Raw genomic sequence first — 13,544 nt, forward strand, 5'->3', positions numbered from 1 at the left:
CTCAGCCAATTCATCTCTCGGTCGGTGGAGAGATGCCTCCCGTTCTTCAAGACCCTGAGACAGGTGAAGGACTTCTCTTGACCGGACGAGTGCCGGCAGGCCTTCGAGGACCTAAAAAGGTACCTGGCCTCTCCGCCACTGCTTGTAAAGCCGAAAGTCAGAGAAATGCTGTACCTCTATTTGGCAACCTCTCCAGAGGTGGTTAGCTCGGTGCTCGTCCGGGAGAATGAGAGCTAAATTTACCAACCCATATACTACACCAGCAAAGTGCTCCAGAAAGCTGAAGCTCGATACTCAAAGATGGAGAAAATGATATTCGTCTTGATCGTGTCTGCACAATGACTCCGTCCGTATTTTCAAGCGCACGCTATCGTGGTCCTCACCGACCAGCCCTTGAGGGCGATCTTGCGCCGCCCCGACACATCAAGATGACTGGCAAAATGAGCAATGAAGCTGAGTGAGTTCGACATTCAGTACCGACCATGACCAGCCCTGAAAGCCCAGCTCTTGGCCGACTTTATTGCGGAGTGCCCGGCAATCGACCAAGGATCGGAAGGCGGGAGCCCTAGAGAAGTTGCAATCTCTGAACCTGACCCCGGGTCTACTTAGGTGTTGCACATCGACGGAGCTTCCAATGCTCGAGGGAGCGGGACCGGGTTCCTGCTCACCAATTCAGAGAGAGTGGTTACTGAGTACGCCCTTCGGTTCGACTTCAAAGCCTCCAATAATCAAGCTGAGTATAAAGCACTCCTCGCTGGCTTGAGAGTAGTGAAGGAGCTCGGGATCGACAGCCTCAGAGTCTTCTCCGACTCCCAGCTGATCGTAGGGCAAGTTAAAGGCGAATTTGAGGCGCGAGTCCCGACCATGGCAAAATATCTTCGGAAGGTGAGAGATCTCGTGGCACACCTCAAGTATTTCGAGATCTCTCACATTCTCAGGTCGGAGAACGCTCGGGCTGATGCACTCTCCAAGCTTGCGACATCAGCCTACGACATCTTGGATCGGACGTTTATGGAGAGTCTCGAGCAGTCGAGCATTGACAGGGCCGAGGAGGTGTTGCAACTGACGATCGAACCAAGCTGGACGGATCCGATCGTACGGTACCTGACTGACGGAACTAGTCCTGAAGACCCCGCGGAAGCCAAACGACTCCGATGGGTGGCCTCCCAATACGTGATAATGGATGGCCGACTCTACAAAAGGTCGTTCTCCCTTTCCTTGCTCAGGTGCTTGGGACCGACTGACGCAGACTACGCGCTCAGAGAAGTACATGAAGGGATCTGCAAAAATCGTTTGGAGGGCAAATCCTTGGCCTACAAAGTCCTACGGCAGGGCTACTACTGGCCCACCATGAGAAAAGACACGACTGAGTTAGTTCGGAGGTGTGAGCCATGCCAGAGGTACGCCAACATACAACACCGACCGGCCAGTCAAATCACTCCTATTGTCGCCTCGTGGCCCTTCACCCAGTGGGGAATCGACATACTCGATCCTTTTCCTCCGGCATCCGGCCAAAGAAAGTTCATAGTCGTCACAATCGACTACTTCACTAAGTGGATAGAAGCCGAACCTCTGGCACAAATCATCGAGCGAAAGATGAAAGACTTCATCCAGAAGTCCATTATCTTCAGGTTCGGGCTACCGCACACTATTATTACCGACAATGGACAACAATTCGACAACCGAAACTTTCGAGAGTTTTGTGCGAGATTTCATATCACGCACAAGCTGACCTTGGTCGGGCACTCACAGTCCAACGACGAGGTCGAGGTAACTAACCAGACTATTCTGCATGGACTCGAGACCCGACTGAATGAAGCCAAAGGCCTCTGGGTCGAGGAATTGAATTCCGTCCTATGGGCGTACCGAACGACACCCCGTGTCCCGATCAGGAAATCTCCTTTCAACTTGGCCTATGGAACGGAGGCGATGATCCCACTCGAGATCGGGCTACCATCGACTAGAGTCGAACAATACCAAGAGCCGGGCAACTCCGAGTGTCGGAGAGCTGACCTGGACCTCCTACCTGAACTCCGGTTCGAGGCTCAACTCCGCATGGCTTCCTACCGGCAGAGAGTGGCCCGATACTATAACACTAAAGTTAAGCCGAAGCTTGTCAAGCCTGGGGTCCTGGTCTTAAGAAAGGCAGAAGTTTCGAAGCCTCTAGACCAAGGAAAGTTGGCTCCGAACTGGGAAGGACCCTACAAGATAGCGGACACCTACGGGCCGAGAGCTTGCCGACTGGAGACTCTAGAAGGAAGCGCCATTCTCCGGACTTGAAATGCCGACAATCTGAGGTTGTACTACCAGTAAACTCTGTGTGCCCTTGTTTGGAATGCAAACTCAACTTCAAAACTTTGAAATCTAGAATCTCAGCCCTCCAACGGTGCATCGGCGCTTGCTAGTAGTACGAACCCCGACGTCACGACTTGGGCCCAGCATTCCATTAGAAATCTGCGACCCAATCGCCGATGGCGCGTCGGACTCTTGCGACGACCGACATATCTACATTGGTGGAAGGCCGGCGATGGTGATGAAACCCCCCTAAGTTGAAGCCACGCCCCTTTCGCAGCCAGCTCCTAAGCAAGACGGTTGGCTAACTTGCCGACTTGGCTCCGGCCAAGAAAGGCAAAACGCCAACGCGACCAACATCGCATTCGCGACATACCGACCAGGTCACAACCGATCGAAGGGTATTCGGCTTACCACCGTTTATCACATATGCCCGATAAAGAATCAGGCAATAGATGATCGACCTGTCATCAACTAAATACATTGGACATTATTCAACTATCGGACTCTACAAGATGATCGGGTCAAAGAGCTACGCCCGAAGGACGGACGACGCCCGACTCGACGAATATGCCCGACTTAGGTCTGGGCAATGGGCGCTCGACTTAAGCTCTCGACTGTCAGGTCATACGACAGTCGGAAGGCCGACCTAAAATCGGAGCTCGCTCTGCCTTTACCATGGCGCACGCTACCGACTATCCCGACTAGCTACCTGGGATCTTACCGAACATCCTAGCTAGTACGTCGGGCCTACGACTTATACGTTCGAAAGCGTTTCGGCGAGACACACAAGACACATTCCAGGATACATAAAGACAGAGAAAAAGTTGAAAAGATTTTGATTTCATTCGAACTTGAATTGAGTTTACAAAATTGAGCCGAAGCCCGATTACAAGTACACTAAACAAAAATAAAAAAATAAAACAAGCTCCGACTACTCGCCGGAGTCGGCTTCCTCTACCGGGAGAAGTCCGGGGGCGGTCGGCGTATCCGCTCGGGCCGAGGTAGCATCGGGGGTCGGAGCCGCCTCGCCTTCGGCAGCCTGGTCTGCGTTGGCCTCCTCCACGACGGTGCGATCTCCCGACGATGGGTCGGCCACCTCTCCCGCGGCTTGGCCCTCCGACTCTGGGGGGACGATGCTGTTGAGATCGAGCTCCGGATACAGGCTCTGGACCGCTTTCCGAGCGTCCTCGTACCCCACTCTGTAGGAGAGGAAATCGCTCTCCAAGAGTTCCTCCCGATATTCGTCAGAGTAGCGGAAGTCCTCCACGGCCCGACCCATAGCCTCTTTCGCCAACTCCGCCTTCGCCCTTGCTATGTCTGCGTCGGCTTGAACGGAGGATAAGTTTTCTTCGGCCTTGGCGAGATTCTCCAAACTTATCCGGAGCTGCTCGCGTTCGGCTTTGAGTTCCTCGACGGAGTCGTCTCGCTCGCGATGCAGTCGGCGAACAGTGCGGGACTTCCGTTTGGCTTCCTCGCGAGCCGACTGCAGCTTGGCCCCCGAGGCAGCCAGAGCACCGGTAAGGCGGGAGACCTCCTCGGTAAGGTGGGAGATCTCCTCTTCAAGTCGGGCCTCACGGTCGACCGACTGCTTCAGCTGGTCGACCAGTACCGCCTTATCGGCCTCGACGGCCATGGCCTTATCTTTCCAGACCGCCCGGAGATCGCCGAACCTCCGATATCCGGCCTCCAGCTCGGACATGTGGTAAATCAGCTGCAAATAACAAGACCGACTGTCAGAAGATCGAACTTGTAGAAAACGACGACGGAAATGAAAAGTAAAGAAGAAAGGCTTACCCGGATTATGGTCGGGTAGAACGAGGAAAGTATGTCGGATATCCGCTGATTCTTCATGACCTCATGATCGGCCAGAAGGATAATCGCCTGGCACAACCTCCTGGCCAAGTCGTGGTTGGCCAGGGCCGACGCTCCTTCGGGAAGAGGGCGTCGGACGACGCACCACGACCGGCTGACCTCCTGTCGTCGCCTGGCACCATCGGGGCCTTCTCTCGTTCGTACACCTAGGCCCTGACATCAGAGAGAGAGGGGAGGCTCGAGCCCGATTGGGTCCCTCCGGAGGCCATGACAGCAGCTGAAGTAGATCGTTCGGGCTCGCGTGTCTCTGCCCGAACCTCGCCAGCCGGCTGTGCGGCCGGCACATCTTCAGCTGCTTCCTCGGCCGCCTGTCCCTCGGACGGGGCTGCTTCCTCGATCGTCCATTCCTCGGGCGGGGCTTCAGTGGGCACTGTCGGCACTGACAGTGCGATGATCGGCTCTCGATCCGACGCCCGTTCGGAGCTGGACTCCGCTCCCATTGCCGCCGGCTTGCTCGGTGGTGCTACCTGAGGCCTCTTGGGAGGCCGAGATGATTCGGCTCCGTGCGCCGGTCTCTTCCGCGCCGCGTGTTGCCGAACGTCGGCTTCTGTCAACCTCACCCTCGGCGGCATGTCTGCAATTTCAACAGAGGATCAGCACAAAAAAAAAGAGAGAGAAAAGAAAAACAGACCTAGATGAGGAACCAAGCTCAGACCGGCGTCATACAGGGCTTGCTTGGTGACGAGCTCCCTCTGCTTCGGCACCGAAATGTCCTTCAAATGGTGGAAGTCCTCTCGGTCTCCATCCTCCACCCGACTATTCTCATTTGGTTGAGTTTAGGGGTCCCCCCAGCGGGAAGGGAACCCCCAAGGAACAGGAGAAGAGACGAAAAAGAACTGGTTCTTCCATCCATGAATCGACAATGGAAGACCAGTGATGAAGGAAAGACCCTTCCGAGGGTTGAAAAACCACCACCCTCGGGCTTTAGGGTGGGGTCGAAGAACAAAGAAGGCTCGGAAGAGGGAAATACGAAGATTGATCGGCAAAAGCCGACACAGCAAGGCAAAGCTGACTACCAGTCGGACCGAGTTCGGCGCCAGCTGCACCGGACAAAGCCCGTAGTAGTCCAGCACGTTTCGGACAAACTCAGAAATCGAAAAGTGAAGACCGGCCCGGAGGTCCTCGACGTAGAAAGCCACCTGGTCTACGGACGGGTTGTTAACCCAACCATCGACTCCAGGGGCGAACAGCCGAAACTGCTCCGGGATGCAGTACTGCTCCCGGAGCCGATCGACGTTCGGCCCCAAAAGTGAAGAGACCTCCACCTCCGAGATCGACCAAGAATCATCGGTTTGGTTTCCCGACTGACCTCCTCGTGGAGAGGTTCTGGCCATGACGCTAGAACCGAAGTCAAAGAATGAGAAGAAGAAGGAAGAACTTTTCAAGGAAGCAAGGAGAAAACGAAAGACAACGACAAAGGCTCCTAGAAAACTCTCTAAGGAAAGAGGCGGGGACAACTACCTGAGACAAGGGATCGCTCGGCCAGAGTCTCGGCAACAGGTTTGAAAAGTGAAGTTTTGGATGTAGGTGACCTTGTATATATAGTGCCCCTCGACGGTCGGGATGAGAGCACGCCCAACAAGGATCTCCCAGATCATGACATGTGGCGGCATCTGGGCCTTCCCTCGGTCCGACGATTCGACGCACCTGCCCCAGATCAGGCCACGTCGCCTCCATCTGCCTGAACGGATTCGGCCCAATGGCCCCCTGCCACATGGCGAAAAAACCGCAAAGGTTTGCGTTCCCGAAGAGACGACGGAAACGGTGGTTTCTATTCCCGATAGGACGTCTGACACCGATGGGACGTCTGACACCCATAAGACGTCTGGCGCGAGACCGATCATTGGTACGGTCGCCAGAGTTGGAGCGTGATGCGATGGATATCCACTTCTTTCGCCCGAAACCGCCGCCCACGCGAGGACGCTGGCCAGCACGACATCCGACTCAGGAGTGGGGGGGGGCAACTGTTGGGATATACCGACCGGTCCCTCTCACGCCGACTCACCATCGGGCCTGCCTGACCAGCGCCCGACTCTACCGACCGACGACTGCCGACACTGTCCGACCGAAGGTATGTCGGTCGGGCAGACCCTTTTCGTTCCCGACTGGCCGAACGACGGAGCCCGATCTCCGACTCCCATAACGCGTCAGACTGACTGTCGGAGGGTCCCTGGATCTTCACCCGACATCCTACAACCAAATACCGACGTATGGCCGGTCGGTTCTCTCAAACGCCGTACGACTGCTGAGGGCCGCCGTCCTGACAAAGGCATGCGGCATAGCCGCTCTGGGATATTATCCTGCCAAGGACATAGATTAATCCCAGCGATTTGACAACCCACGGGGGCTGTTGTGGGATGGGTATCGGGAGCATTGAGCTCGAAAGTCCCATATCGGATACAATCAAGAGAGTCTACTGCTTATGTAGTGCGGGCTCCCCTTTGCCCACGTGAGGCATCTTTTGCGGGATAAAACCATGAGGGGCAGTGATTGTGGTTTCCTGTTGTAGGCATATGCTGTTCCAGAATGAACAATATCTCATGTGTTAGGTGGAGAAAGAAAGATCCGTACTGCTGGGCACGTAATCTCAACATAACTTTTTTTCAGACAGTGCAGGACATATAAAATGTATTATATTGCATGGGAAACGAGACACAACCATGCCCTCCCTTTAGAGAATGCCCGAATTATATCCTACTCCAAGCTCAGCAAACTATTTTATTGCCGTTTTACGACTATCAAAAGGCAACCCTGTGGACGTACGTTCCGACTCCCTCCCGCTAGCATTCAAAGGGATTCTCGCTTCTTACCTCCACCGCACCAAAACTACAACAACAACAACAAAAATACTCCCTATAATCTATACATCAAGTCCCAATGAGTCCAACCACGACAAGTTTGACCCCATCAGGCTTTCAAATAAAAAAGAAACGTGACATCCTTGGAACCACTTGAATATGTGTCATTTTCTAGAACTTAAGAGTTAAGAGTGACGCGTTTTGGTATCGTTTGCTAGATTTATTTCAAGGTAGTTGAGACATAATCCAGCTGCATCCATTGGATTAGAAGCCGACAACACCATTCTCTCTTGATAATAGCAACATGGAGAGCGTCACATGATCAATTAGATAAAAAGAGCGGCTCCAATCCTCCTCCCTCAAACTGAATTTTATAGCTTTTCTCAAATAGGGAATCTTTGTACACCGCATGCGGTGTAGTAAAAATATACTATCTCATTTTATTGGTCCATATAGCCACTGCTTCCTAACGTGTATTTAATATCTACAGTTCTATTTTTTAGTTTGAAATTTAGAATGACAAAAATATTTTTTTTTTTTGAAAAAAAATTATAACATTCTGTGATAATATTATGACATGTTGTGGTTATATTATGACTTTTTGTACAACAGCAAGTCATAATTTTATAATAAGATATCGTAAAATTTTTTTTTTAATCATTTAAAATTTTATAAATTTTTTATAATAAAAATATCCTTCTTTCTTTATGATTTTTGGAATAAAATTATGACTTCTCATCACGCAGGAAGTTATATTTGACTGTAGGATGTTATAAATTTAAAAAAAAAAAAAATATTTTTATCATCCAAATTTAAAAAAAAAATAAAAAGTGCTTGCTATGTGGCCCAATAAGATAGAGTAGTGCACAAAGAATTACTCTTTCTCGAAACTTCACCATAGCTACTTTGTAGCCCATGTCAGATCAAGTGGGCCGTATGCTTCCATTTAATTGGATCATGCAATGCAACTGGACCAGACTATTTGTCAGACTCTTTGCCAATATATCCGACCACAAGGATTTAAGTTTGATTTATGGAAGTCGAGACTATTAACCCATCCCCATAATCCCATGTCACAAGAACTCATCTGGCAGCCTTCATAATTGGTGAATCAAGGTTCCGATAGCGTCATCGTCATGCTACAATGGTCTCTTTCTGAAATTACTATGAGCCACTCAACCAAAATAGGTCAATAACAACAATCATTTTGCTAATTTATCTTTGAATTCATTTCTTTGGAAGTGTATAATGTCTGTAAAAATAGTTGTTACTAGTGAGGTACATGGATAAAACCATGAAGAGATCAGGGTTGACAAGTTGGGCTGAGTTGATGGCTAACTCCACACTAGCCCTACCTCTGCATCTTCTAATTATAAACCAACCTAAGTCAACCATAGGTGGGATCTCCAATCCAACATCGCCTTGAGCTGGAACAGGGACTAGGTTGGATTTGTATTAAGTTGAGCTGGCTTGGATTGGATCAATTGGTTGGATCAAGGCATGTGGGCTATTTATGATTGGAGAAATGCTCAAACAATTTTATTTAATATTGGATTGGTTAGGGTTTTTTGTGTGCACTAATACAATTTTATAATTCAGCAAAGCCAGAGACTAAGATAAAATATACAATGTGAAAATATGTACAAATTTATCTATTTATGGAAGCTTCGGATTGATTAAGTTTTTGATTTAACTTCAAATCTAGCCTAACGAACCTGGGGTTAGGGTAGGATTTTTGAGCACAAGCTTAATTGTAGTTCATGAAATCCCAGCTTACCTGGCTAGAGGATTGGACTGGCTGAATCTGGGTTGAGCCCAACCAAGTTGCATCCCATGGAGAGTACCATGTCTTCCATTCCCAGATGATCACCGGTTGTTTGCGGAGCGTGAGGATATCACTCGCTTCGCTCTCGGTCACCTCAAGTCCAGCTGATCTCTGATGCCAGCCTTCAGATTCGCCGCATCGGAAATTGAAAGGCCGAGATCACATATAGGGTTGAGATGGGGGAACAGTCAGAGACCTCGGCCGCCGACGACTCATGAGGGTTTCCGCTTGGACTCCAGGGAACGGCGACGAGGGTTTGGAGCTTTCGCATTCTGGCTAGCCTCCGATCTCCGCCGAGGAGGGGGTTTTCTCTGGGAATCTTAAGACACCTCAAAGAGGTTCGAGGGATCTCGTCTTCTCTAGAACACATTGCCCTCATCTATGCCATCCAGTTATTGTGAGTTCTTCCGAGCTCTCTTTCTTTAATCATACTCGAGGAATTTTTGCTTTTGGCTTTGTATCGGTGTGCACAGTCTCCATTTTGTTACATTATGATCGCTCCAACTCATACAGTAGCTGGGTGGATTGTTTCGGAGAAAGCAAAGAATTTGAAGAATTTCATGTTGATTGAGTCGAGTGAAGATTTTGATGTCAAAATTGTTGTTGTTGTTGTTTTTCCTTTTTAATTTTTAATAGAGCCTTAGCATTCTGAGCTTTTTTTTTTTTTTTTTCCCTCTCATTGTAATCCTTTTTGCATCGAATATATTAATATGTAACTTTTCTAAGAAGTTCGATTCCACTGGGCTCCAGCTGATTGGTTGGAACACCCACTTTAATAAATTTTGAATCCTTTAAATGGCCACTTTCTCTTACATCCAAATAAATATCTTGGTGTCTTCATTCGGTTATTCAGTTGTAAGTTGAAGATTCTAGTTCCAATAAGTACATTATTTTTTGAGTGCTCTCCCGAAATCGAAGCTTTCATTCAATAATTATCTATTTCTTGGGTGTTCTGTTAAAATTGAAATTTTCATCCCTTAATTTCCAGTTTTGGATTTCATCAAGAAAAAGGCATATCTAGAGGATGTCCTTTATCAGTTGGCATACCACAAACTGTAGTAATTTTGGTGACGTGCTTTTGAAATAACCTGGCAAAACTTTGATGATCAGTGTTTCCCTTTGGCTTTCATCCAGGATTCCATGCATTCTAGTTCTCAAAGGGAAAAAAAATGCTGTCCAGACTGCTATCAAATTGTCTGATACGATATCTAAGCTGACAATTCATAAGGAGTTTGCTTGAAATTAAAAGAAAAAAATTTCACAAAGTTGGAGAGGAGCAATCAAATGCTAGGTGGAACATTTGGATCTGCCTTGCTTGTGTTGGTGGGGCAAAACTGCAAAAGCAAACCCATACTACTATTTTCTAGATCATCCCAGTGATATGGTTCCTATAATTCCAGGGGCATACTTCAGTTGCAGCATTGCCCTGCATGCCTCTTTTGTTCTCCTTTACTGAAAATAGCATCACTTTTGGATTTTATTTTGTTTTGTCTAATAACATCAAATAAACAAGTTTTTCACATGCATGTTCCTCCATCATCATAATCGCCTGTCATTTTGTAATAATTGAGGGTGGAGAAGAAATATGAAAGGGTTCCCTAGGAACAAATGAAACGTAAAGATGTTTTAAAAATTCATAAGGGAGAGATCAATAAGTGGATGAGAATCAATATGACACTCTTTATAATAGGATGACAGGCTGCTAGATGTGAAGGTGCAAAGTGAAATGAATCATAATATCCATATGCTCTTGAGCTAATCCAAAGGGATGCTAGGCATAACAAGAGAAGTGCTAGAGCTTTATCCCAGAAGCTAGTCATGGAAAAATGGGATGAACTAAAAAGAAATGAATCTTTTGATGAGAACAATAGGGGCCACCTACAACCTTCTAGCAGATCCTTTTGCAATTCACTATTGTAAAAAGCTGCCCCCCTCCAACGCTATCATTATCATCTTATTGTCTTCTGCCTCTATATTACTTTATTTACGAGTTAGCTGTGATATACACTCGGTGCATCCTGACATGTTGTTAGCTTGCAGATAGATAGCATTGCCTCATTCAGATTCTTCTAGAGATGGAATTATGTTTGCAGAGCTCACCAGGGAAACCAGACATAACACATATAGTATGATATCCATGCTTTCCCTTGTTTTTGAAGGCATGGGTTCATTCTGCAGCAGACAAAAACCTTACAGTGAAACTGACAGTGAAGAAAATGAACAGGTAAACTTCTCCACTGGTCAAAGCACTGGGCGTCAACATTTATAAGCTGCACTGTCTGACCCTTCAATGTTCTCCTTTCTTGTGTCTTGCATCTCCCCAAGATTTTGAGGCCTATGGTTTCTCAGTTTGTTTCTCCTTTTTATCTTGTTTGAGCATTTTCAGGCTGCAGAAATTGAGAGGCGAATTGCTCAAGAAACAAAGGCTGAGCAACATATCCATAAACTTCTACTTCTTGGTATGCTTGACATATATATTTTTTATATCATTTATACAAATATCATGAATATCTGGCATATTATAGTGATGTCCTGCAAGAGAAATGATATTGAAAAATTCAGATTAGAAGCCAGAATCCTATACTTCTTGGTTGTGGTTGTGTTTCATGGTTTTCTAGATCAGTCTATTGCAATTAATAACTAGATAGCGACAATTTCGAACATGCATTGCTCATAAATTGAGACGGTGTATACTCTCCATGATCAGAAACTGTATTTCTTAAGTTTTGTGTTCTCGGTATTGGACATTGTACTGGTATCATCCTATTATGGTGTTGGTAGATGGTTTGGCATGGTACAAAATAGCATACCGAGTGTTGGTACAGTACGAGATAGCATACCGGTATGGTAGGATATGCCCCATACGAGGCAGTACGGCAGACCATGATATTTCTTGCTAATTCTTACTAGTTCCACACTAATGAAAGAATGTTATTCTTTGTATCAATAAATATGATTGGGTAAGCAAGATCAACTGGTGCTCAGAATTAGTATAAATTTCATTGAAGGGTACTGGACAAATTTGTATACTTTCTAGAATAAAGAACTATGAAGTTACCTGAAGATCTAGCAAGAAGAGTTTTGCACACTCAAGTGTCTTGCCAAAAGAAAAAATCTGAAAGAAAAATGAAGACAAATAGTAGATATATATAGTACATATAATATGTGTTATATAAAGATGGCTTTTTGTCTTTTGTTTCAATTATCATTATTGTGAACAACAAGATTTAAATGAGGTGGTGTTCTGTCCTTGAGGAGTGCTTAGCTGCGTTGCAGTGAGAGATGATTATGTAGGCGCTGCATTGTTTGGCACAAAGATGGAGTAAGGAACTGACAAGGGGTATTTTTGTTACATAGGCCATTAGATGTTACCTTCAACTCCAAGAGAGTAATGTGGAATTGGGCTATTAAATATTGGAAAGGAGCATAGCTGTTGCAAATTCTGCATCTTGCTGCATTGGACATGTTATATTTAACCCTACTAAAGGTTAAGAGATTAAGGAGGATTGAACTTAGTTGGTGGATCAGTGATGCTTTGGTGAAACTAGTCTCTGCATGACATGGTGAATAGTTTGATAATGAATCCCTTTAGCTGTTCCTATATTTCATGCATCTCTTTCTAGCAATGTCAAAATTTTGGAACTCATTAATATTTTGTTAAAGATGCCATACTTAGTGATTTTGTTGGCTTGAGGCTAAATATCCATTGATGGTCAATCGTGACAACTAGAGTTTGGGGTTAAGGAAAATTGTGATTGGGAGCTGCACAGGTTCAAGCAAATGGAAGGATGGTCTTGCTGGTTGTGGACTATGGTGAATGAAAGGTGCATTTTATGTTATTTTTCTGGCATCAGTAGTCAAATAGGGTAACCTATGTGCCTTCTTGTTTTCTATGATGCCCACTTCTTTATCTTTTGTATCTTTAGGTATTTTTGAATCCTTACATAACTCATACCCATCTTCATAAGGGCACAGTAGTTGTGCTTTTCTTACTCTATCATCAGCTTGGCAACTTCTGTTCCTCTAGTTACTTGCATTCTTAAAATTTTCCTCTCTAATTTCAAAATATTTTTTAGAATGTCCATTCAGTATGATAATAATATAGAAGAAATTAACTTTGTAACTTATTTTTTTATATGCAGGAACATGAAGAAAACCTTTTTTGCTTGTTCTCATAATTGTTTTTATTTTTAAAATATATAGATATAAATGTGACGATCTAATAGATAACCTTTGATTCTTGTAAGTGACATGTTAAATAGTATTGTCTCTAACTAGCTAAGTCTTACCATGAAATTTAAAAGGTTCATATTACTTTAATCTGAGCCTGAGCGTAACAGCAGGTTGCACTACTCTGTGGTCTTCAGCTTTGAACATAGAAAGCATCATCTGTTCATGAAATTATCATAGATGCCAGATGACAGGGATAAACTGAAACTGATATAAAGTTTTGCATTCATGTTTTTACATTTCTGCTTCTTGATTCTCTTCTCTTTGTCTGTGTTCATTTTTGTAACTTGTAGTTTTCTGCCAATATTAGCTGATCCTTTTCATTATCTTATTATATCGTGATTTTTCTTTGAGTTGAAGGTGCGGGAGAATCAGGAAAATCTACAATTTTTAAGCAGGTGAGTAACCTGAGTCCATCATATCTTTTGCTGCATTAGAATTAATCGTGACGCTTCTTGTGCTTAATTTTTCTTCAGATGAATCCATCATTCCGAACTATTTTTGTTAAAACTATAATGACTGGA

General features: G+C 45.9%; 1 protein-coding gene across 1 annotated transcript in view; it reads left to right on the top strand.

The window, feature by feature from the left end:
• The window catches only part of LOC105058626 (uncharacterized), a 28,033-nt gene that overhangs the window by 7,868 nt on the left and 6,621 nt on the right, over nucleotides 1-13,544 (top strand). Inside the window, exons 6-9 of the mRNA XM_073249118.1 lie at nucleotides 3,680-3,997; nucleotides 10,835-11,014; nucleotides 11,177-11,249; nucleotides 13,381-13,418. Coding sequence (XP_073105219.1) covers nucleotides 3,680-3,997; nucleotides 10,835-11,014; nucleotides 11,177-11,249; nucleotides 13,381-13,418 — 609 coding nt within the window. The remainder of the gene's footprint in view (nucleotides 1-3,679; nucleotides 3,998-10,834; nucleotides 11,015-11,176; nucleotides 11,250-13,380; nucleotides 13,419-13,544) is intronic.

Source organism: Elaeis guineensis, chromosome 15 (assembly GCF_000442705.2).
Source record: "Elaeis guineensis isolate ETL-2024a chromosome 15, EG11, whole genome shotgun sequence".
NCBI classification, from domain to species: Eukaryota; Viridiplantae; Streptophyta; class Magnoliopsida; order Arecales; family Arecaceae; genus Elaeis; species Elaeis guineensis.